The following is a 26330-nucleotide window of genomic DNA, read 5'->3' as shown; positions in this document are numbered from 1 at the left end:
GAGGATAACGAAGGAAAGGGAGGATGCCTCCCCACGCAACGGGCATCCTGAATCTTCCCGGCTGCCGCTCGGCTTTCCGAAGACTCCACGCCGCGGCGTAGGGAACGCCGAGGGGATCTCCTGAAGAAATCCGCACGCCCCCTCGGCTCCTTTCCATCGGGATTCCGGACTGATTTGGTGCCCGTACCTCCCGGGATCCGGAAAAGGGGAGAGGATGTTTTGAATAGATCTGGTGGGTTTTGTTGGAATGCCCGGAGCGTCTCCGTAGCGATTCCGGGGAGGGTGGGGGGCAGAGCCCGGCTGCAGGGAGGGGAGAGGGGGGGCAGGTGCCAATCAGCTGTTGGCTGGATGCCAGTCTCCGCCTATCGCCCCCAGCCTGCCCCGTCCCTCCTCCTGCACCAGTTGCGGATGCTATGGCTATGTGCACCTTGAGTAGCCTGGACACAATGAGTAATGACGCTGAGTGCCCACCTCGGACTGGCAGGGCAGTACTGCAGGTGCCCGAGAGGCAGGTTTCCCGCTGCCATGTGCGCCTGACAGCAGGCACAGGGGCCAGCGCTCCACACGGGCTCCACCAGACCTGGTCAACAGAGGACTCGCGAGCGGGAGATGGACTCTCGGGGGGAGGGAACCCTCAGCTGCTAGCCGTCAGTGAATCCCGAGGCAGCGGAGACGGACACAGGCCGATCCCAGAACCGGATCAGAATACCCTGGCCTCCAGAACTGAACTCCAGCCCGGGAGCCTGAGCGGAGAGCCTTCCCAAACGGACAAGGGGGACTGTCCGGGGATGGATCCCGGCAGGACGGAGCAGGAATGTCAGGAAACGGCGCCGCTGGCACTGCGGGGCCTCGCGCCAAACAGCAGGCCCGTGGCAGACCAGGAGGACAGGCTTTGCTGCAGGTTAGCCCGTCACTGCAGCACGGGGGAGCAGGACACAGGAGCCAGGCCGGTAGGCCTCAGGACCCCTTCCCCGGTCCGGCCTGACCCGTCGATGCCCCTCGCCGCCCACCCCTGCAGCAGCGGGGTGGAAATCCCGCACGTCATTGTGACGGAGCACGGACAGGATTACTGCGATGACATCAACGACGACACCAACCCCAATGGCGGATCCCGGTGTTTTGTGCGAAAACTGTCCTCCTCGTCGGCCTCCTCGGCTGGCTTCTCCTCCTCCTGGGATGAGTCGGAGGAAGATATCTCCAGTGACCCTGACAGAGGAAAGGATGCCACCTCCACCTTCCTCCAGACCCTGGACCATCAGCCCAAAGCCAGAGTGGTGAGTACTATCCATCCATCCTCTCACTCACTCAATGTCTGATAGGGGTTTCGGGAGGGAAGCTGCAATTGCATTTATATAGCACCTTTAGCATCATAAACATCTCAAAGCATTATAAAGCAAGATGTGACACCCAGTTACCCGAGATGTTACGTCAGATGTTTGGTCAATGAGGCCAGTTTTTGAGCAGTATCGTGAGGTGGAGAGGTTTAGGGAGGCAATTCCAGAGCCCGGGATCTTGGCAGCTGAGGTCACAGCTACCAGTAGTGGAGCGATTAAAATCAGGGATGTTGGAGGGTTCCGAGTTAAAGGAATGCTGGTTATCTCGGAGAGTTGTGGAACTGGGGGAGGTTACAGAGATTGGGAGCAGCAGCAAGGCCGTGAAGGAACATCAAAGTAAAGATGAGAACGTTAAACTCAAGATTTTGCTTAACTGGATCATGAATAAGATTTTGGCTGTTCTGGTTGTGGCTTTAGTTCCACTTTCTTCTCTGCGCCCCTCGCCCTCACCACCCCCCCCCCCCCCCCCCCCCCAACCGCAACATCCCCTACTCCCTGCACCACTCCACATCCCGCACCCACCACCCTCCAAACCCCCTACCCCTCAAACCCCCTACCCCTAACCCCCCACAACCAACATACCCTGCTCCCCCACACCCCCTGCAACCCCCACATCCTGCACCCACCACTCCCAAACCCCCTACACCCCGCACTCCCTGCACCCCACACCCCCTACACCCCGCACTGCCTACACCCCACCCTTCCTACACCCCGCACTCCCTACGCCCCCTATCCACCACACATCCCCGCAACCCGCACTCCCCACCCCCCACACTCCCCACACCCCCTACATCCCACACCCCCTCCCCCACACCCCCCGCTACCCCAATGTCTTCCATTCCCCTGTTGATTAAAAATTTGTCTAACTCAGCCTTGTATATATCCATTGACCCAGCCTCCACTGGCATAGAGAATTCCAAAAACTAATAATCCTTGGAGAGAAGAAGTTCCTCCTTATCTCCATTTGAACTGGAGGATCACTCACTTTTAAACTGTGCCCCCTAGATCCCCACCAGTCCTCCCGGCATCCATCCTGTCAAGCCTCCTCAGGAACTTATATCATAGAATCATAGAATCCCTAAAGTGCAGAAGGAGACCATTCGGCCCATTGAGTCTGCACTGACCACAATCTCACCCAGGCCCTCTTCCCATAGCCCCATGTATTTACCTTAGCTGGTGTCCCTTGTCACTAAAGGGCAATTTAGCATGGCCAGGCCACCTAACCTGCACATCTTTTGCACTGTGGGAGAAACCCGGAGGAAACCCACACATAGGGAGAATGTTCAAACTCCATATAGCAGTGACCCAAGCGGGGAATCGAACCCTGGTCCTTGGCGCTTTGAGGCAGCAGTGCTAACCTCTAACTGTATGTTTCAGTAAGTTCACATCTCCTTCATCTAGGGGCCCACCCTGCTTCACCTTTCCCTATCAGATAACCCCTTGAACCCAGGAATCAGCTTAAAGCATCTTCTCTGAATTGCCTTCAATGTGAATATATCCCTCTTAAAGTAAGGAAACCAAAACTGCACACAACATTATATTGAAACACAGGAATTAGTAGCAGGAGTAGCTCATTCAGTCTTTCGAACCTTCTACACCATTCAGTATGATCAGAGCTCTCTCTCAGTGCCTTACACCCACGCTCTCATTCGATACCTTTAGAGTCTAGATATCTATTTCCTTCTTAAATATATTCAATGACTTAGTCTCAAGATGTGGTCTCCCCAAAGCCCTGTACAATTGTAGCAAGACTTACCTACTTTTACATTCCATCCCCATTGTAATAAAGGTCAACATCTGTCTCCCTTATTACCTGCTGTATATAGGTGCTAATTGTGATTCTTGGACAAAGACACCCAGATCCCTCTGCATTAACTTAAAAGTTAAAAAGAAACTAAACATTTTGCAGTCTCTCGCCATTTAAATAATATTTTGCTCATTTGGTCTTCCAGCCAAAGTGGACAACAAGACATTTTCTCACATTGCACTACATGGGGCGGCAAAGTGACTCAGTGGTTAGCACTACTGCCTCACAGCACCAGGGACACAGGTTCAGTTCCCAGCTTGGGCCACTGTCTGTGCGGAGTCTGCACATTCTCACCGTGTCTGTGTGGGTTTCCTTCGGGTGCTCCGGTTTCAGAAAGACGTGCTGGTAAACTGCATTGGCCATGTTAAATTCTCCCTCAGTGTACCCGAACAGGTGCCAGAGTGTAGCAATTAGTGGATTTTCACAGTAACTTCATTGCAGTGTTAATATAAGCCTACTTGTGGCTGATAAATTTTTACTTTATCTATCCCTCTGCAGACTCTTTGTATCCTCCTCACAACTTGCATTTATTTATTTATTATTTGTTGGTCACAAGTCGGCTTACATTAACACTGCAATGAAGTTACTGTGAAAATCCCCAAGCTGCCACAATCTGGCACCTGTTCAGATCAATGCACCCTAACCTGCACGTCTTTAGACTATGGGGGGAATCCGGAGCACTCGGGAGAAACCCACACAGACGCGGAGACATTGTGCAAACTCCACACAGACGGTGATCCAAGCCGGGAATTGAACCTGGGTCCCTACACTGTGAGGTAGCGGTGCTAACCACTGTGCCATTCGTCCTGTCTTTTTTATAAAATTGCTTTGTGGATGTGGATGTTACTGGCTTGGAGGGGAAGGTGCAGATTCTGGCGTTTCAATACATCCAGGGCAGCATGTAGATGAGAGATAGGAGAGTCATTGAGTTGGGCAGTGGTGGGGGAGATCCTTGGGGTCACTGTGTGGGGCAGAACCATCACAGGGTGGGTATCAGGGAATTGTCAACAGCAGCCACACTCTGGGCTGGATTTGTCTGTTTAACCTGGTTGCCAGTGTCAGCAATGATGTGAGATTCCCGTTATGGTGTACAGACCCCCTGAGAGCAGAGGAGGTGAACAGGAGACTTAACGGAGGTGTTCAAAATCACAAAATGTTCTGTTAGAGTAAAGAGTGGCACAGTGGTTAGCACCGCTGCCTCACAACACCAGGGACCTGGGTTCGATTCCCAGTTTGGGTCACTATCTGTGTGGAGTTTGCACATTCTCCCCGTGTCTGCGTGGGTTTCCTCCGGGTGCTCCGGTTTCCTCCCACAGTCCAAAAGCCATGCTGGTTAGGTGCATTGGCCATGCTAAATTCTCCCTCGGTGTATCCAAACAGGGGCCGGAGTGTGGCAACTAGGAGATTTTCACAGTAACTTCATTGCAGTGTTAATGTAAGCCGACGTGCAACACTAATAAATAAACTAATCTGGAACGCAGTGCCTGATTTAACCGAAACTTTCGAAAGGAGAACTGGATTGACGCTGGAAGAGGAAAGTGATTGCAGGGTTATGTGGAAAGGGCAGCTAGGGAAGGGGGAGTTATCGGATAGTTCCTTCAAAGAGCAGGCACTGGAATAATGGGATGCATGCTGTCGCGCTATTGGGAATGGGGGCTCCCCTTGTACCCCTCCCGTTGCCCTACCACCCCCCTCCCCACCTCTCCCACACAGTGAGACCCAAGATCAGAAACTGAATCTATTTGTCTCAGACAGACATTTGCAGATCTGGCAGCTTGCAGTTTCTATATTTCTCTGTGTAATAAAAGCAGACTGAAAGGGCTATAACTCTTCTATATATATATATATACACACACATTGATATCACATAAACGCAAGGGACTGGAATCCTTTGTAACATCCTGTCATCGTTTCTCTTGTGTCTATTTCTATAGAAGGATTGTTTTACACAGAGAGTGCCGATAACATTGTTGGATGGGGGAATCAGACTGAGAGGATTTCCCATGCTCACAGCGTGAACAAAATTCCCTTCACAATCCAGGCCACTGGAGTGACGTCCAACCGTCTGAGGAAAGCCCTCACACAGCATTCCCCTCCTCTGCCTCCCACCTCCCCTCTCCTTGATCCAATTGGATATCCCTCCTCTCCTCTCCTTGAATGCCAGTTGACTGCAGATAACCTTTGGTCCACGCCCGGGGTCAAGAGTGGGACCCCTGGATTGCTTTCACTCTAGTTTCGGACTGACTGAGGTTAATCTCAGCCTCCACACAGTCGTCCAAACAACTGGCAAGAGCTTCATCCTCTGACATTCCCCTCCATCCTGTATACCATCCTGACTTGAAAATATACCGCCATCCTTTCACTATCACTGCATCAAAAGCATGAAACTCACTCCTTAATTGCTCATCAGAAGGTGGTTATAAGCTGCCTTCTCGAATTGCTGCAGTCCCTTTGGTGTAGGTACACCCACAGTGCTGTTAGGGAGGGAATTCCAGGATTTTGACCCAGTGACAGTGAGGGAACGGCGATATATTTCCAAGTCAGGATGGTGAATGACTTGGAGACGAACCTCCAGGTGGTGGTGAACCCAAGTATCTGTTTCTCTTGTCCTTCTAGATGGTAGTAATCGTGAGTTTGGAAGGTGCTGTCTAAGGAGCCTTGGTGAGTTCCTGCAGTGCATCTTGTAGACGGTACACACGGCTGCATCTGTTGAGGAGGGTTGAATGTTTGTGGAAGGATAGAATGAAGTAGGCTACTTTGTCCTGGGTGGTGTGGAGTGTTGCTGGAGCTGCACCCATCCAGGCAAGGAGTAGACTCACAAATGTTTTGCCAGCGATGCCCACATCCTGTGAATGATTATAAAAATGGGACATGGTCAGTGGTCTGAGACACCAGTAATGCCAAAAAAAAGCTGGAGAAGAATCTAGAAGTGTTAAGAAAATGCTGAGTTAAGGCATCCCGGAATCAGTTAGACAACAGCCAAAGTGCTGGCAGAATGTAAGAAGTTCAGGAGTAGTGAGCAGGATTTTACAGCCTCGCTCGATCAAACCCACCCGAGGTCAACAGAGATTTCCATTTTCGGACCCTTGCCCGCACCGATTCCGGCCAATGTCTTTATCCAGAGAGTGGTTAGAATGTGAAACTTGAGACCTTTGTACTGCATGTCTGAGCAAACAGCAGCAATATCTTTCAGGAAGGGGTGGGGGGGGTGGGGAGAGGCGGGGGGGCAGGAGGGACAGGAAGAGTGGGGGAATGGGAGGGGGCGGGAGGTGGGGTGGGAGGGAGACTGGATAAACACCCAATGGAGAATGGGATAGAAGGTTATGGTGGTGGGCAGGGGGAGATGAAATGGGGTGGGAGCAGGTGGGAGGGCCTAGTGGTTTACTGCAAGACTATTAATCCAGAAACTCAGCTAATGTTTTGGGGATCCGAGTTTGAATCCCACCACAGCAGATGGTGGAATTTGAAAAATATCTGGAATTAAGAATCTGCTAATACGATGAAACCGTTGTCAATTGTCAGAAAAAACCCATCTCGTTCACTAATGTCCTTCAGGGAAGGAAATCTGCTGCCCTTACCTGGCCTGGCCTACATGTGACTCTAGAGGCGCAGCAATATCATAGAATCATAGAATCCCTACAGTGCAGAAGGAGGCCATTCAGCCTACTGAGTCTGCACCAATCACTATCCCACCTAGGCCCTGTTGCCGCAACCCCATATGTTTACCTTGCTAGCCCCCTGACACTAGGGTCAATTTAGCATGGCCAATCCACCTAATCCGCACATCTTTGGACTGTGGGAGGAAACGGGAGTACCTGGAGAAAACCCACGCAGACATGGGGAGAACATGCAAACTCCTCACAGACAGTGACCCGAGGGACAGAATTGAACCTGAGTCCCTGGCACTGTGAGGCACAGTACTAACCACTGTGCCACCGTATGATGGTTGACTCTCAACTGCCCTCGGGCAAATAGGGATGGGCAATAAATGCCAGCCAGCAACACCCATGTCCCAGGAATAAATAAAAAAAAAGGTTTGTGTGGAGGATGAACTCTGAGAGGGTGCAGTGGAGCTGTTCCTGTGCTCCAAGTGCGGTACAACAGGGTGGGTGGAGAGTTTGACAGGAGCCAGAGGCTGCAACAGATAGTGTTAGAGTGTGACAGGGTGAAGATGCTGGGCAATGTGTAAAGGTCTCCTGAGAGACAAGAGGTGTTTGATCAGTGTCACACTGACCTGGGGATTGTTTCCAGGGTTAGCTGTAATACTGCAGGAGGCTCGCTATTGATCTCTCAGCTATTGGCCTGTCAGACATTCCAGCTCCACTTAAAGTTTATTCAGCACTTTCCAGAACACAGTCTGAGAGACTGGTGCTGACAGAACACTAACTGCCCATTCCATTGAATTAAGCAGTGTGTATCGACTGATGGACTCATATCCATTTCAGATGGAAAGGTGACATTAAAACCTGCGCGCTTGTGGTTGTTATTTTTAGACTCAACTACTCCGAGGCAATCCCAGTCGGCCTCCCACATTGTTTTCTGCAAACTTCAGCTCTTCCAGAACATTCCTCTCACTCTCACTCCACGGGCCTGTGGGATATTGTAATACACAACCTTCCCGATCTCTGCTCCTCAGACCAGGCCTTCAGTACTGCAATCCACTCAATATCCCTCTATCTTTACCTCTATCACACTTTCAAACTTCCCTCGAAACATACCCACCCCAGTCATCTGCCTCTAACACCTCACATTGTTTGGAATCAACTTTCCCTAACAATGCTGCTACTGAAGGCTTTGAAACACTTCATTCTGACCAATGGGATATTGTAATACTGACCTGTGCAATATTGTAATACTGACCTGTAGGATATTGTAGTACTGACCAGTGAGATATTGTAATGCCGATTCACCACCTTGTAATGCTGACTTGTGGGATGTTGTAATACTGACCTGTGAGATATTGTAATGCTGACCAATTGGATATTGTAATATTGACCTGTGAGGTATTGTAATACTGACCTGTGGGATATTGCAAGATTGACCAGTGAAATATTGTAATGCTGATGTATGGCATATTGTAATGATGACCTGTGGGATATTGCAATACTGCTGTGAATATACTGTAATACTGACCTCTGGGTATTGTAATACTGACCTGTGGTATATTGTAATGTTGAACTGTGGGATACTGTAATACTGACCTGTGAGATACTATAATGCTGACCTGTGGGATATTGCAATACTGACCAGTGAGATATTGTAATGCTGATGTATGACATATTGTAATATTGATCTGTGGTATATTGTAATACTGACCTATGAGATATTGTAATACTGACCAATGGGGTATTGTAATACTGACCTGTGGGATATTGTAATACTGACATGTGAGATATTGTAATACTGACCAGTGGGATATTGCAGTACTGACCTGTGGGATATTGTAATACTGACCAATGAGGCATTGTAATATTTACCTGTGAGATATTGTAATACTGACCTGTGGGATATTGTAATACTGACCAATGAGGCATTGTAATATTTACCTGTGAGATATTGTAATACTGACCTGTGGGATATTGTAATACTGACCTGTGAGATATTGTAATACTGACCTGTGGGATATTGTAATGTTGAGCTGTGGGATATTGTAGTTTGGGCTAGTGTTAAGTGATCTGTGGGAAGTGCGATTCTGATTAGAATCCATCAGTGTGTGAATAGTGTACATTGATAAATGTGATTCAGGTAAATATGAGGTAGTTCTTTACAAGGTGAAATCGAACATCAGTGTGGTAGAACCATTATTGTCATCTTGTTTATCCTGACTGTTAATATTTCATTGTTTAATTCAGAGGAGTTAATTTCTTTGGTATAACGCCCACCAGCAGTAACAGATTGAAGAATGTCACATGAATCTGCTATCAGTAAACTGTCAGAATGGTGTAAAGATAGGAGAGGTGATGGCCTACTGGTATTATCGCTAGACTGTTAATCCAGTAACTCAGCTAACCTTCTGGGGATCTGGGTTCGAATCCTGCCACGGCAGCTGGTGGAATTTGAATTCAATAAAAAATATCTGGAATTAAGAATCTACTGATGACCCATTGTCGATCATCAGGAAAAACCCTGGTCTGGCCTACATGTGACTCCAGAGCCACAGCAATGTGGTTGTCTCTCAGCTGCCCACAGGCGTCTAGGGATGGGTGATAAATGCTGGCCCAGCCAGCGACGCCCAAGTCCCGTAAATTGGTTGATTTTAATGTTATTGCAGAGTGGGAGTCCGTGAATGACCCGGGTGTGTCTGAGCTGTGAGTGCAGTGTTTTGGTGACCTGCCACTCAGCCCACGTTGCACAAGATTGGGTTTAAAAACAAATTGGCAAACGCCGTCGCGGTGAGGGGCTGGGGGAGGCTGTGGGGGTGACGGGAGTATCTCCCTGTTTCCATTTTCTGTAGGGCTGTCCCTACACGGACGCCAATATCAGATAGTCACCAAGAAACCCAGTAGGGAGTTCAGAAGAAACTTCCAAAGAGGATTTGGAACTCGCCACCACAGGGAGAGGTTGAAGTGAATCGTATCCATGTGTTTAAGGGGAAACTAGATAAAGATGTTGCTGCGTTCGCTGCCAATGCGCAGTGACAAGGGATGTTGTAGACCAGATTGGAAGAGTGAGGATCACCTGGAGGGTCGTGGTGTTGGGGGAGGTGACAGAGATGAGGAGGAGCACCCTCTCCGTGCCCCCAGGAAAGGATTTCAGAACAGGGATGAGAATTTAAAATCCCAGCTGGGAGAGGAGGATAGAGGAATAGGGATGGAATGCCAGAAATGCGGCCATAAGTAAAGCTGCCCAGAAAGGTCATAGAATGATAGAATCGTACAGTATAGAAGGAGGCCATTTGGCCCATCGAGTCTGCACTGACCATAACCCCACCCAGGTCCCATCCCCATAACCCCATGTATTTACCCTAGCTAGTCTCCCTGATACTAAGGGGCAATTTAGCATGGCCAATCCACCTAACCTGCACATCTTTGGGATGTGGGAGGAAACCAGAGCACTGGAGGAAACCCACGCAGACACAGGGAGAATGTGCAGACTCCACACAGTCACCCAAGGCCAGAATTAAACCCAGGTTCCTTAAATTGTGAGGTAGAAGTGCTAACCAGCGTGCCACTATGGGGAATGAATAAGGAGATGAGTGAGTGTGTGTGGAGTGTAAGTGTGGAGTGTGGGTCTGTGTGTGGAGTGTGAGGGTGGAGTGTGTGTGTGTGTGTGTGTGTGTGAGCGTGTGTGTGTGTATGTGTGTGTGTGTGTATGTGTGTGAGTGTGAGTGTGGAGTGTGACTGTGAGCGTGTGTGTATGTGTGTGTGTGTATGTGTGTGAGTGTGTGTGTGAGTGTGACTGTGAGCGTGTGTATGTGTATGTGTGTGTGTGTATGTGTGTGAGTGTGTGTGTGTGTGAGTGTGACTGTGAGCGTGTGTGTATGTGTGTGTGTGTATGTGTGTGAGTGTGTGTGTGTGTGAGTGTGACTGTGAGCGTGTGTGTGTATGTGGTGTGTGAGTGTGGTGGGTGTATTTTTCACAGCAGTCTGGTTTATCTGTGTAGAAGCCGGTGTGAGCCTCCCGCTTGTGTCAGACACTGAGTTTCTGGCTCAGTGTGGAAAGATCAGACAGTTTCCCTCTGATAACAGCCGGCCGTGCTGATGTTCCGTGTGATATATCAGTGTTGGCCTTGAGACAGGCCCCTCCTTATCTCTGCTTCACTCTTGTTTTGTATCAGCTATTTTGTGTTGCAGCTTTGGGGCTGGCTGGAAAATTATTTATTTTTAAGTGAGTTTTCGATTGTCAAAAGGCGAAGTGAATAGATACGCCAGGGAGGTTGGGAGTGAACAGAGCAGCCGCAGAGAGTGGCTACAGAGAGAGAGAGAGACCACAGCTTTTAGCTTGTGTTATCACTATTGCAGCTTGATAATTATGTGTCAAGTCCAGTGTTGTCTAGTTTCAGGCTATTTCTATGCAATTTGGAGCGGAGTCCAGTGCCTCCACGGGCCGTCACTGCCACACACAGCTTCCAGAAGCTTCTACTTTCCTTCACTGGTCCTTATCACATTACTGACTGTGTGGTCTTACTGTGTGTACCTTCATTGTAAATTGTTCCAGAATTTGAAGCCTCACAGCAATTATATAGCGACGTGGTGAGACCCCACTGCCTTTTCCCCTAACAAAGGACATACTTACCCGAGTGAAAGTGCAACAAAGGTTCACTGGACTTGTTCCAGGGATGAAGACAGGGCCCTACGAGGAGAGATTGAATAAATTAGATCAGTATTCCCCGGAGTGAGAGGTGATCTCACTGAAACATACGGTGGGGGGGGGGGGGGGGGGGGGTGGGGTGATCTTCAGCTGGTGCTCACTGTCCGTGGGGATGGTGGCAGGAGGTCCAGCGAGATCCAGAAATCGCCAATCCCGCCGAACAGTTAGCCATTTCTGATTTTTGCCACCTGCCCACCGGCAATGTAATGAAAGAACAAAGAAAATTACAGCACAGGAACAGGCCCTTCGGCCCTCCAAGCCTGTACCGTCCATGCTGCCCGACTGAACTAAAACCTCCTACCCTTCTGGGGACCGTATCCCTCTATTCCCATCCTATTCATGTATTTGTCAAGATGCCCCTTAAAAATCACTACCGTATCCGCTCCCACCACCTCCCCCGGCAGCGAGTTCCAGGCACCCACCACCCTCTGTGTAAAAAACCGGCCCCATACATCTCCTTTAAACCTTGCCCCTCGCACCTTAAACCTGTGCCCCTGAGTAATTGACTCTTCCACCCTGGGAAAAAGCTTCTGACTATCCACTCTGTTCATGCCTCTCATCATCTTGTAGATTTCTATCAGGTCTCCCCTCAACCTCCATTGCTCCAGTGAGAACAAACCAAGTTTCTTCAACCTCACTTCAGGTTCCATATTGGGCAAGACCTGATTACGATATATTTCCTTTTGATTTGATTTGATGTTCTTATGTTCTTATTTAGTATTGTCACATGTATTAAAATACAGTGAAAAGTATTGTTTCTTGTGCGCTATACAGACAAAGCATACTGATCACTGAGAAGGAAAGGAGAGAGTGCAGAATGTGATGTTACAGTCATTGCTAGGGTGTAGAGAAAGATCAACTTAATGCAAAGTAGGTCCATTCAAAAGTCTGACAGCAACAGGGAAGAAGCTGTTCTTCATTCAGGTGAGGGTAGGGTAGGATTCTTGCTGGGCTGGGTTGGGGTTGGGGGTGGGGGGAGGGGGTGGTGGTTGTGGGGGGGGGGTGGTGTGGAACAAGGAGTGGGTGAGGGGAGGGGGTGGGGGATTCTCACTAGCCAGGGAGTGAGTGAGGATGGGTGGGGGGGGTGATTCTCACTAGCCAGGGAGTGAGTGAGGGTGGGGGGGGATTCTCACTAGCCAGGGAGTGAGTGAGGGTGGGGGGGGATTCTCACTAGCCAGGGAGTGAGTGAGGGTGGGGGGGGATTCTCACTAGCCAGGGAGTGAGTGAGGGTGGGGGGGGATTCTCACTAGCCAGGGAGTGAGTTGATGTAGAACTGGACCCTGTTTGCCAGTCTCCCCATCTTACAGAGACCCTCTCGGTGCTCAGGCCTGGCTCCTCCTGGCTCTGTGCCAATGGGCTCTCATCGCAGTGAGAATCACACCCACAGTGGAGTTCCCGACAGTCTGCATCATCACCGCCATAGTGGACGTGTGAAGGAACTGAAGTGTGAATTTAATGAGCATGTTCTATAAGATTTCCCTCCATCTCCGAGCCAATAGGCAAGTGTTATCCCTTCACCCATGCCCAGTCTAGACATGGTATCCTAACCCCCACCCATTCCAGGTAAAAGATATAAACAGAGATGGGGGTTCCTCCGGTTCACACTTAAAGGCCAGAATGACGAGAACCAAGTGAATGAAACCTCACAGGGACGTAGCTAATCTCCAATACCCTCTGAACTCTATCGCGAGATCATTACAGACTAACCACAGGAGCCCTTAGTGCAAGCTAGGTCCATTCAAAAGTCTGACAGCAGCAGGGGAAAAGCTGTTCTTGAGTCAGTTAGTATGTGACCTCAGACTTTTATATCTTTTTCCCGATGGAAGGAGTTGGAAGAGAAAATGACCGGAGTGCATGGGGTCCTTGATTATGCTGGCTGCCTTTCCGAGTCAATGGATGGGAGGCTAGTTTGTGTGATGGATTGGGCTATGTTCACAATCCTTTGTAGGTTCATGTATGGGGATATAGTGAAAAATATTGTTCCTTGCGCGCTATACAGATAAAGCATACTGTTCATAGAGAAGGAAAGGAGAGAGTACAGAATGTAATGTTACAGCCATAGCTAGGGTGTAGAGAAAGATCAACTTAATATAAGGTAGGTCCATTCAAAAGTCTGACAGCAGCCAGAGGTACTACTAACAAAGCCACAACAAAACCGTGGCAATCTTTGGAATTCTGGAACCCACAGGGTCGGGGATGCTCAGTGCCGAGTCTGTTCAGGGTAGCGGTTTGATAGGTCCCTGGTTGTTAGGGAAGCCATGGGGGTATGGGTTGGTGCAGGAAAGTGGAGGTGAAGTTGCGTGTATTGAATGGCGGGGTCAGAATCCAGATTCCGCATCCTCCTCTTATGTCTCTGAGTACACAAATCCACCGGCCCATTTCCCAGCATCACACCATGATTACCCTTCATACTTACTGACTCGATTGGCTGCCAAGTACTTTACAAGGTCCTAAAGTTAGGTTAGGTGCCATAAAAATGCAAATCCTTTCAATTGGTTAATTCCTCATAAAAAAAGGTTTAAAACCCTCATTAAAAAAAGATAGTGGAGAGTATTGATAAAATTAATATCATAAATGATGGTGAGGATGGATTGCAGAAGGGGTGGCTCTTGTCAATCAAACTTATTGCTGTTTGCTAAGGCAGTGAGTGAGGGCGTAGGTGTGGTGTACCTAGATATCAGCAAAGCCTTTGATAGGGTGGCCCCGGAAGAATAAACTGTAATACGGAAAGTGAAGGCGTTCTTATTGACTACAAATTGTAGCTGTTGCCACAATTCTCACCCTGTGGCAGTGAGTAAATTAAATGCTGTAATGTACTAAAAGATCAATATTGAAATGATGCAGCTCAGTAAATCATTGGCGTGAGTACACTTTGTAGACTTCTATTTGCTACACTACATAAAGGATAATGTAGTAGGAGACAGCGAGGTGGAATGAATGGGGCGGCACAGTGTCCCAGTGGTTAGCACTGCTGCCTCACAGCACTGGGGACCTGGGTTCAATTCCGGCTTCGGGTCACCGTCTGTGTGGAGGCTGCACATTCTCCCCATGTCTGCGTGGGTTTCCTCCAGGTGCTCCGGTTTCCTCCCACACTTCAAAGATGTGCCTTGTCAAATTGCCCCATAGTGTCGGGGGATTAGCTAGGGTAAATGCATGGGTAAAAAGGTTTCCCTCACATCCCCCTAAACATCCAGCCCCTCACCTTGAACATTCTCTCTATCAATACTATCTGTTCCTCTTCATATCATGAAAACTTTGAACACATCACCTCTGAACTTCCTAAATTTCAGGTTGTTAGTTCATATATTCTCTCCCCATAACTTAACCCTTGAAGTCTAGGTAAAGATAAGTTACGTTTCCTTCAAGGTCCTCTGTTCTTCCTAAAGTCATCAAATCATGGAATCTCTACAGTACCGAAGGAGGCCATTCAGCCCATCGTGTCTGCACCAACCACAATCCCACCCAAGCCCTATTCCCGTAATCCCACATACTTGCCATAGCTAGTCCCCCTGACACTAGGTTCAATTTAGCATGGTCAATAGAATCATAGAACTCTACAGTGCAGAAAGAGGCCCTTCGGCCCATCAAATCTGCACTGACCACAATCCCAACCAGGCCCTACCCCATGTCCCTGCATATTTTACCTGCTAATCCCTCTAACCTAAGCATCTCAGGACACTAAGGAGCAATTTTAGCATGGCCAATCAACCTAACCCGCACATCATTGGACTGTGGGAGGAAACCAGAGCACCCAGAGGAAACCCACTCAGACACGAGGAGAATGTGCAGACTCTGCATAGACAGTCACCTGAGGCTGGAATTGAACCCAGGTCCCTGGCACTGTGAGGCAGCAGTGTTAACCACTGTGCCACCGTACCACCCAGAACTGCTCCCAGGACTGCAAATGTGGTCTAACTGAGACTATATATAGCTGAGGCTCCTTGTAGTCTAGTCTGTGGGATATCAAGGCCATTTTAATTGTAACCGTGATATTTTCCTGATCTTAGGACCTGGATTCCTGGTCTCTTTGAACCTCCACTATTCCTAACTTTTCATCATTCAGACAATATCCTGTTCTATCCTCTTTAGGTTTACAAGGGAATGTGTTGAGTCACACTGTGACTGGTGGCATAATGGTAATGTCACTAGACTAGTAATCCTGAGGTCTAGCTTAAACATCTGGGGAATAGATTTAAAACAGTTGGTTTCTATTCAATTCTTTAATAAATCTGGAATTGAAAGCTAGTTGCAGCACAGGTGATCATGAAACCATTGTCAATTGTCAGAAAATCCCAACTGGTTCACTTTAGGGAAGGGAATCTGCCGTTCTCACTGGCCTATGTGTGACTTCAGAGCCACAGAATTGATGTAGCTGACTCTTAACTGACCTCTGAAACAGTCCAGCAAACCATACAATTAGGGACAGGCAACAAATAACAAAGAGCAAAGGGAAGTATATATAGCATGGGAGCAAGTCATTTGGCCCTCCAAGCCTGTGTCGATCATGCTGCCAGTAACACCCACATCCCATGATAGAATAAATTTTAAAATAAGTTTTGACCCTTCCTTGCTCATTTATCAACATCTCTGTTGAATTTGAGGTGAGGTTTAATACACACGAGATCAAAGGGAATTGAAGATTCCAGAGGTAGGATTATAGAGTAGAGGAGGCCTGTGTACAATATGCAATATAGTAGCTCGGTGGTTAGCACTGCTGCCTCACAGCACCAGGGACCCGGGTTCAACTCCGGCCTCGGATCACTGTCTGTATGAGGTGCACGTTCACCTGTGTCTGCATGGGTTTCCTCCAGGTGCTCCGGTCTCCTCCCACAATCCAAAAGATGTGCGATGCTAAATTCCCCCTTAATGTCAGGGGGAGTAGCCAGGGTAAATACATGGGGATAGGGCCTGGGTGGGATTGAGTTTGGTGCAGACTCAGTGGGTCGAATAGCCTCCTTCTGCACTGTAGGGGTTCTATAAGTGTCCAATATCAGTTGTACTGTGGATTCAATATGTGAACATGTTCCAATCCATTGGAACATACTGCTCTGGTGTCCCTGAATATGTAACTCACACCCACAGTTATTGTTCCGAGGAGGATGTGGGCAAAGCCACATTCATTACCCACCTGGGCCTTGCTTTATATCAGTAGGTTTGATGACTGAGTGGCTTTTTGGGCCTTCAGAAGTTAACCAGCCACCACATGTGAGCCAGAGCAGGTTTCCATGACTGAAGGATGGTTATATTCATGAGCACTGCCTCATGATAGGACCACTTCTATCAAACTCTGATTGCAACATAACCCGGGTGGGAACCTGATCTCACAATCCCAGGGTTACCTATCCGGTACTATAACCATTGAAATACACTCCCCTGTACAAACAACCTGCATTTCGATAGCGCCCTCAGTGTCACAGAACATCCCATGACACTTCACAGGGACATTATCAAACAGAACTTGACATTGAGTCACATTTGATCAAATCTTTGGTGTAGGGAGTAGGATTTAAGGAGTATTTTACATAAAGAAAAGTGGTTTTTCTGTATCACACATTTCACCACTATCAGATATCCACTGCACTTTACAGATCAGTGCTTTCTGCAGTATAGTTGGCTCCAATTCCAATTTAATATTCAAGATTTTCATGACGGATCGATAAAGTGGTTAAGAAGGCAAATGGAATCCTTTTATCGATTAGCTGAGACGTACATTGTAAGAGCAGGGAGGTTATGCTGGAATTACATAATTCATTAGTTAGGCCGCAGCTTAAGTACTGTCAGCAGTTCTGGCCACCTCATTACAGAAAGGATCACAGAAACTCTACAGTACAAGAGGAGGCCATTCAGCCCATCGAGTCTGCACCGTCAACAATCCCATCCCAGGCCCTATCCCCACAACCTCACACATTTACCCCGTTAACCTATACATCCTGGGACACAAAGGGACAATTTGGCATGGCCAATAAACCTAACTGGCACATCTTTACATAGAACATTACAGCACAGTACAGGCCCTTCGGCCCTCAATGTTGTGCCAAGCTGTGTCCAAACCCAAGATCAAGCTATCCCACTCCCTATCATTCTGGAATGCTCCATGTGCCGATCCAATAACCGCTCGAAAGTTCCTAAAGTGTCCGACTCCACTATCACAGCAGGCAGTGCATTCCACACCCCAACCACTCTCTGAGTAAAGAATCTACCTCGGACATCCCTCCTATATCTCCCACCATGAACCTTATAGTTATGCCCTCCTACTAACAGCTACATCCACCTGAGGAAATAGTCTCTGCATCATCTTTGGAGCAAACTGGAGCGCCCGGAGGAAAAAAAATAAATAAAATAAGTTTTTATTATTGTCACAAGTAGGCCTACATTAACACGGCAATGAAGTTACTGTGAAAATCCCACTTTGGCCCTGTTCAGATACACTGAGGGAGGATTTAGCATGGGGTCAATACACCTAACCATGTCTCCAGAGCCACAGCAATGCCCACTGAAATAGGCACTCACTTCAAGGGAACCAGACGGGCAGCAAATGCCAGACGTGTCAGTAATGATGACATCCCATGAAAGAATAAAGTCCAAAGATGTGCGGGTTAGATGGATTGGTCATGCTAAGTTGCCCCTTAGTGTCGGGGGGATTAGCAGGGTAAATATGTGGGGTTATGGAGATGGGGCCTGGCTGGGATTGTTGTTGGTGCAGACTCAATGGGCCGAATGGCCTCTTTCTGCACAGCAGAGATTCTATGATTCTATTCTATGAATAAAAAGACTTGACATCCTGCATCAGGAGGGCAATACTGAGCGTGAATGGGCAGTCCCGATCCCCCCCCCCCCCACCCCCCCCGGCCCCCTCCCCCCCCACCCACCACATACACACACACACACACACACCGCCACTCCAACTGGGGTTTCCACCCAGCAGCAAGCTTTCTCCAGATTGGCCAACCAGTCACCAGGGCACACACCCATTGGCCAATTAAACATGTCAGCTGGTGGACTGTTGAAGATAAAGAGCCAATAGGAGGCCATCTAGAACCGAAGGAGATGAAGCCTGTATCACAGAATCCCTACAGTGCAGAAAGTGGCCATTCAGCCCATCGAGCCAACATTGACCACAAACCCACCCAGGCCCTATCCCCGTATCCCCAGCAAGGTCTTGAATAACTTTTTTGTTTCGGTCTTCACGGAGGAGGATGTGAATAATTTGCCGGGTGTTAGAGATGGAAAGGTGGTAGGACTGGAGGGTCTCAATGACATTATTGTTACTAGAGAGGCGGTGCTCGACAGACTGGAGGGACTGATTGTGGACAAGTCCCCAGGACCGGATGGAATGCATCCGAGGGTTCTGAAAGAAATGGCGGAGGTGATAGTGGATGCCTTGGTGGTTATTTTCCAAACGTCGCTGGATTCCGGGGAAGTGCCGGAAGATTGGAAAACGACTAATGTTACGCCGTTGTTTAAGAAGGGTGGCAGGCAAAAGGCAGGGAATTATAGGCCGGTTAGTTTAACGTCTGTTGTAGGTAAAATGTTAGAATCCGTCATCAAGGAGGAAATTGCGAGGCATCTTGAGGGGAATTGCTTGATAGAGCAGACGCAGCACGGTTTCGTTAAGGGGAAGTCGTGTCTGACAAATTTATTGGAGTTCTATGAGGATGTGTCTAGGGCGGTGGATAGAGGAGAGCCGGTGGATGTGGTCTTTCTTGATTTTCAGAAGGCGTTTGACAAGGTACCTCACAAGAGGTTATTGCAGAAGGAAAGGGGACATGGAGTTGGGGTAGGGTGTTAGCGTGGATAGGGGATTGGCTGTCAAATAGGAGACAGAGAGTGGGGGTCAATGGGTGCTATTCGGATTGGTGGTTGGTGACTAGTGGAGTGCCCCAGGGGTCGGTGCTGGGCCTCAGCTATTTACCATTTATATAGATGATCTGGAGGAGGGAACCGAGTGTATGGTGTCGAAATTTGCTGATGACACCAAGATTGGTGGAACGGCAAATTGTGCGGAGGGTGTGGAGAGTCTGCAGAAGGATCTAGATAGGCTGGGCGAATGGGCCAGGAACTGGCAAATGGAATTTAATGTTGGCAAGTGCGAGGTGGTCCACTTTGGTAGGAATAATGGTAGGAAGGATTATTACTTACGTGGCGAAAAGCTGCAGCAGGCGACGGTGCAGAGGGACCTCGGGGTCCTTGTGCATGAGTCGCAAAAACCCAGCCTGCAGGTGCAGCAGGTGGTCAGGAAGGCGAATGGGATGCTGGCCTTCATAGCGAGGGGGATTGAATATAAAAGTAGGGAGGTCTTGCTGCGGCTGTATAGGGCATTGGTGAGGGCGCAGCTGGAGTACTGTGTGCAGTTTTGGTCGCCGTACTTACGCAAGGATATTTTGGCCTTGGAGGGAGTGCGGAGGAGGTTTACTAGGCTGATGCCAGAGTTGAAGGGGTTGAGCTATGAGGAGAGGCTGAATAAACTAGGCTTGTACTCGTTAGAGTTTAGAAGAATGAGGGGAGATCTCATTGAGACGTATAAGATGATGAATGGGATGGATAGGATAGAGGTGGAGAGGCTCTTCCCGCTCAGAAAGGACAGTAGGACTAGGGGGCACAGCCTCAAGATAAAGGGGGGGCAGTTTAGAACGGAGTTGAGGAAGAACTTCTTCACTCAAAGGGTGGTGAATCTCTGGAATTCTCTGCCCGTTGAAGTGGTGGAGGCTGCCTCGCTAAATATTTTTAAGAAGCGGGTTGATGGGTTTTTGATAAGCGAGGGGATTAAGGGTTATGGGGAGAGGGCGGGAATGTGGAACTGAGCCACGACAGATCAGCCATGATCTTATTGAATGGCGGGGCAGGCTCGAAGGGCTAGATGGCCTACTCCTGCTCCTATTTCTTATGTTCTTATGTTCTTATGTAGTGCCCCTGTCACTAGGGTCAATTTAGCATGGCCAATCCACCTAACCCACACCCCTTTGGAGTGTGGGAGGAAACCGGAGCACTCGGAGGAAACCCACACAGACACGGGGAGAATGTGCAGACTCCACACAGGCAGTGTAGAAGGGGGAGGGGTCTCTGTTTGGGCAGGGGCATGGTCTGACAGATGTCTTTACCATTTTGGTGGGGTTTGAACGTGTTCTCTTAGTGAGATTGCTTTCTATTGAGGTGGAGACCAAAACTGGGGGAACATGGATATCAGATAATGACTAATAAATCCAACAAGGAATTGAGAATAACCTCTTACCCAGAGAGTCGTTAGAATGTGGAACTCCCTCCCACATTTAGCAGTCGAGGTAAATTCAAGAGGAACTTCAGTAGGCAGACGAGGGAGAATCAGAGCAAATGCTGCTAACATTATATCGAGAGGGATAGGAGGAGGCTTGTGGACACCAGCATGGGCCTGATGGCCCGAATGGCCTGATGGTGTGCTATCCACTCATTCCCTCTCTTTACTTTTCTTTCTACTTCTTTTCCCTCCTTGTCCTTATTCATTTCCATTTATCTTTTCTCATTGCCTCTCATTCATTCTCATTCCCTAACTTCCTTTTCTCTATTCTTCCTCTCTCTATCTTGCCTTCTAGCTCGCTGCCTCTCCTTCTCTCTTTCAAACCTTGCTATCAGCCCTGCTCGACCAAGTCTGTGAGGCTCTTAGAATCATAGAATCCCTACAATGCAGAAGGAGGCCATTCGGTCACCAAGTAAAGACTGACCACAGTCCCACCCAGGCCCTCTTCCCGTAACCCCAAGTATTTACCCTGCTAGTCCCCCTGACACTAAGGGGCAATTTAGCACGGCCAATCCACATAACCCACACATCTTTGGACTGTCGTAGGATACCCTTGCAGACATGGGGAGAATGTGCAAACTCCGCACAGACAGTGACCCAAGCCAGGAATCGAACCCAGGTCCCTGGCGCTGTAAGGTAGCAATGCAACCATGCCACCCTGTTGTGCCTGTCTACATTTTCTTCCACTAGCCTGAGCTCTGCGTCACGTGCAGTAGCTTCCTTCTGAGCTTTGTAGTCTGGGCCAGGGCTGAGGCTGAGGCTAGGCCGACAGCTAGGACTGGAGCGGAGAGCAAGGCCCAACAGCCAGGGCTGATACAGAGGGCTGGGCACAGCAGCTTTGGCTGTGTTGGAGGGCAAGGCCAAGGGTCAGGCCTGGAGCTGGACCTGAGAGCCAAGGTGAGGCTGAGATCCAATCCCAAGGGCTAGGGCTGGGGTCAGGGTTAGGCCCAAAGGCCAGGGGCGGAGGCCAAGAGTTTGACCTGATTGTTAGGCCTCAGGCTGATGCCTGGGCCTGAGAGCCAAGCATAGGGCTGAGGCTAAAGGTTGGCCTCAAAGGCCAGAGCTGTGGCTGAGGTTCTCTGAGTTTGAAGGCCAGGGAAGGGACTGGGCATGTCTGAGGGCCTGGAATCGGACTGGGGGTGTCTGAGGGCCAGGGCTGAGGTCAGGGTTAGGCCCAAAGGCCACGGTGGAGGCTGGAAGTATGACCTGATTGTCAGGCCTGAGGCCTGAAAGACAAGCATGGGACTGAGGCCCCATGCTTGAGGGTTGAGTTCAAAGGCCAGAGCTGAGGCTGAGGGCCCAATCTGCAGGCCTGGGATGGGACTGGGGATGCCAGAGGGCTAGGGATAAGGGTGAGGCCCAGTCTGAGGGTCAGCAATGGGAGTGAGGCCCAGTCGGAGGGCCAGTGATGGGAGTGAGGGCCCAGTCTGAAGGTCAGTGATGGGAGTGAGGCCCAGTCTGAGAGTCAGTGACAGGAGAGAGGGCCCAGTCTGAGGGTCAGCAATGGGAGTGAGGGTCAGCGATGGGAGTGAGGCCCAGCCTGAGGGTCAGAGATGGGAGTGGGGGTCAGCGATGGGAGTGAGGCCCAGCCTGAGGGTCAGAGATGGGAGTGGGGGTCAGCGATGGGAGTGAGGCTCAGCCTGAGGGTCAGGCCTGACAATGGGTGCAATAGAAACAGGAAAATGATGCCAATAGTGGGTGGCCTGTTTCCTCAGCTTGCTTTACAAAAAGAGCATTAAAATGGTGATGTAAAGAGTGTGGTGGTGTAAGGGGAGAGGGGAAGAGAGTGAAGTCACTGTGAGCTGCGTAGTCAGGAGATTACAGCTGACGATAATGTTTTTTTTTGAACTAGCGACTTTTAAATAATGCGGTTTTGACAGAACAAGGAGGTGCGAGTTCTCTGGCAGATCAGTTTGGAAAGTGAAGTTTAGTCACGCAGTGCCTGACCCAGATAAGTCTTCAGAGCTCGAAAACATCTTGACATCTGGGGAGCTGCTTGAGAGCTTTAATCAGATGAAGGAAGGACCTTTATCTGCCTTGTTATTGTAGTAAACAATCAGGAAGGTAGTGGCAACTGTCAGATGGCTTCTCCAGATAGGACAGCTATGGCTCCTTGAGCAACAGGCAAAGCTTTAGGCCAACAGCAGATGTTTACTGGTGAACATGGCAGCTTCTGTCCTCAGCAAACACTCTTTCCTTCTTCATTCCTCCCTGTTAGAGCTCTTCTCCTCCTCTGTCCCTTCTGCCCTCCTCGCATCCCTTCCTTACCCCCTGTCTCCCTTTCCCTCATCTTCTCTCCTCCCCTTCACCCTCCTCCCTCCCCTGTCATTCCCTGCTCCTTCACTCCTTCCCTCACCTTCTCCTCTCCTCCCCTCCTCTCTCCACCCCTTCTCTGTGATCCTTTCCCCTCCCTCCTCTCCCCTCCCTCCTCTCCCGTCTCCCTCTCCCTCCTTCACTGCAACCTTCTAGTTTTAGACTCAGTAAAGGCATGAGATTAAATTTCATGTTGGGTCACGGAGACTTGGGCTCAGACATTCAGGGGGAGGGGGGTTCAGCTTCCCAGGGTACAGACACTCAAGGGAGGAGTGGGTCTATATTTCGCGGGGTTCAGACACTCGCGGGAGAGGGGGGACACATGGAGGGGGGCTACACTTCCTGTGGCACAGACACTTGGGGGGAGGTGGGAGGGTTACAACCCCCAGGGTTCAGACACTCGGGGGAGGGGAGGGTCTACACGTCCTGTGGTAGACACTCGGGGGCGGGGCCTACACTTTCTGGGGTACAGACACTCTTGGGGGCGTGCGTAGGCCATACTTCATGGGATACAGACTCTCGAGGAGGGGAGCTACACTTCACAGGACTCAGACATTCAGAAGCCAGGGGGGGCTACACTTCCCGGGGTACAGACATTCAGAAGCCGGGGGAGGGGCTACACTTCCCGGGGTACAGACATTCAGAAGCCGGGGGGGGGGCTACACTTCCCGGGGTACAGACACTCAGCGGCAGGGTGGGCTACACTTCCCGGGGTACAGACACTCAGGGGCAGGGTGGGCTACACTTCTCGGGGTACAGACACTCAGGAGCAGGGTGGGCTACACTTCCTGGGGTACAGACACTCAGGAGCAGGGTGGGCTACACTTCCCGGGGTACAGACACTCAGGGGCAGGGGAGGGGCTACACTTCCCGGGGTACAGACACTCAGGGGCAGGGGAGGGGCTACACTTCCCGGGGTACAGACACTCAGGGGCAGGGTGGGCTACACTTCCCAGGGTACAGACACTCAGGGGCAGGGTGAGCTACACTTCCCGGGGTACAGACACTCAGGGGCAGGGGAGGGGCTACACTTCCCGGGGTACAGACACTCAGGGGCAGGGTGGGCTACACTTCCCAGGGTACAGACTCTCAGGGGCAGGGTGGGCTACACTTCCCGGGGTACAGACACTCAGGAGCAGGGTGGGCTACACTTCCCGGGGTACAGACACTCAGGGGCAGGGTGGGCTACACTTCCCGGGGTACAGACAGTCAGGGGCAGGGGGGGCTACACTTCCCGGGGTACAGACACTCAGGAGCAGGGTGGGCTACACTTCCCGGGGTACAGACACTCAGGGGCAGGGTGGGCTACACTTCCCGGGGTACAGACACTCAGGGGCAGGGGGGGCTACACTTCCCGGGGTACAGACTCTCGGGGAGGGGGCTACACTTCCCGGGGTACAGACACTCAGGGGCAGGGTGGGCTACACTTCCCGGGGTACAGACACTCAGGGGCAGGGTGGGCTACACTTCCCGGGGTACAGACACTCAGGGGCAGGTTGGGCTACACTTCCCGGGGTACAGACTCTCGGGGAGGGGGCTACACTTCCCGGGGTACAGACACTCAGGGGCAGGGTGGGCTACACTTCCCGGGGTACAGACTCTCGGGGAGGGGGCTACACTTCCCAGGGTTTAGACACTGCCACGGGAGGGTGGAGGAGGGGGCCTCCTGCATTTCCCAGGCTTCAGACACCCCTGGGTGGGGGGTGGGCTACATTTCCTGGGGTACAAACACTCGGGGGAGGTGGGGAGGTTACTCATCCTGGGGTTCAGGCATACCCTACGGGGTGGGGCTACACTTCCTGGGGTTCAGACACTCCCTACAGGGTGGGGCTACACTTCCTGGGGTTCAGACACTCCCTACAGGGTGGGGCTACATTTCCCAGGGTTCAGACACTCCCTGGGGGGAGTGATATGAATTGTTTGAGATGAGTTGACTTTTTAAAACCAGCTCTGATGTACAAATTGGTGTGAGAATTTTAGATAAAAGCTATGCATTGCGGATTCTGGAAATAAAAGCAGAAAGTGCTGGATATTTCTGCCATTGTTTTAGAATTGTCTGCCCTTTGACCTGACTCCATTTCCCATGAACCCATTGGAGTTACCTCAACTGTTCAACAGTGAAACAGGCCATTCGGCCCAATACTCCATGCTGGTATTTATGGTTCAATTAAGCCTCCTCCTACCCTCCTTTATCTATCAACATAGCCTTCTATTCTTCCCTCTCTCAGGTTTTTATCCACTTTTCCCTTTACTGCGTCAATATAATTCACCTCAATGAGACCTTGTTAGTGAGTTCCACATTCTCACCATTCCCTGGATCAAGAAATTACTTCCTACATTTGGATTTATTACTAATATTTTGTATGAATGGCACAGTTCTGGTCTCCCCATAAGTGAAGACATTGTCTCCACATCTGTCCTCAAATACCCCTTTACTATTAAAGATCTTTATTAGGTTACCCTCAGCGGTGGCCCAGTGATTAGCACAGCTGCTTCACAGCACCAGGGACCCAGGTTCGATTCCCAGCTTGGGAATGTGTCTGTGTGGAGTCTGCATGTTCTTCCTGTGTCTGCGTGGGTTTCCTCCCACGGTCTGAAAGATGCCCTGGTTAGGGTGCATTGGCCTTGCTAAATTCTCCCTCAGTGTTACCGAACAGGCACTGGAGTGTGACAGCTAGGGGATTTTCACAGTAACTTCACTGTGGAGTTAATGGAAGCCTACTGGTGACACGAATAAATAAATTTAACACTTAGCCCTTTGTTATCCAAGAAGAGAGGATCCAAACTGCTGACTCTTTTCTGGATGGTATAACATCAACAGGTTAATGTCCCTGGAACGAATCCCCCTCTTGGCTCTTTCTGCTTTTCAAGTGGCCTATTTTTAACACTTGACAGCATTTGGTGTTGACATTTCCAGGTTGCTGTGAGTTTCTGTGGGACACACACGGCAGCAACTCATCCAGACAAACAAAGGGTTATTGGCAGTCAGACCTGGGTCATATTCAGAAGGACACATACAGCAAGGGTTCTCACCCACAGGTCTGGGCACACTGTCACCCACAACCCTGGGCACACTGTCACCCACAGTCCTGGGCACACTGTCACCCACTGTCCTGGGCACACTGTCACCCACAGCCCTGGGCACACTGTCACCCACAATCCTGGGCACACTGTCACCCACAGTCCTGGGCACACTGTCACCTACATTCCTGGGCACACTGTCACCCACTGTCCTGGGCACACTGTCACCCACAGTCCTGGGCACACTGTCACCCACAGTCCTGGGCACGCTGTCA

The 26330-nt window shown here is 50.0% G+C and overlaps 1 protein-coding gene across 1 annotated transcript in view; it reads left to right on the top strand.

Annotated features, from left to right (window-relative positions):
* Nucleotides 1–329: 329 nt before the first annotated feature.
* The window catches only part of LOC145345570 (inositol-trisphosphate 3-kinase B-like), a 135600-nt gene continuing 109599 nt past the window's right edge, over nt 330–26330 (top strand). Inside the window, exon 1 of the mRNA XM_080193407.1 lies at nt 330–1274. Coding sequence (XP_080049533.1) covers nt 414–1274 — 861 coding nt within the window. The 5' untranslated portion in view covers nt 330–413. The remainder of the gene's footprint in view (nt 1275–26330) is intronic.

Source organism: Carcharhinus amblyrhynchos, chromosome 7 (assembly GCF_965287045.1).
Source record: "Carcharhinus amblyrhynchos chromosome 7, sCarAmb.v2.hapA, whole genome shotgun sequence".
NCBI classification, from domain to species: Eukaryota; Metazoa; Chordata; class Chondrichthyes; order Carcharhiniformes; family Carcharhinidae; genus Carcharhinus; species Carcharhinus amblyrhynchos.
Note: the sequence above shows the minus strand (reverse complement) of the source record. Positions and strands in the feature narration are given on the sequence as shown.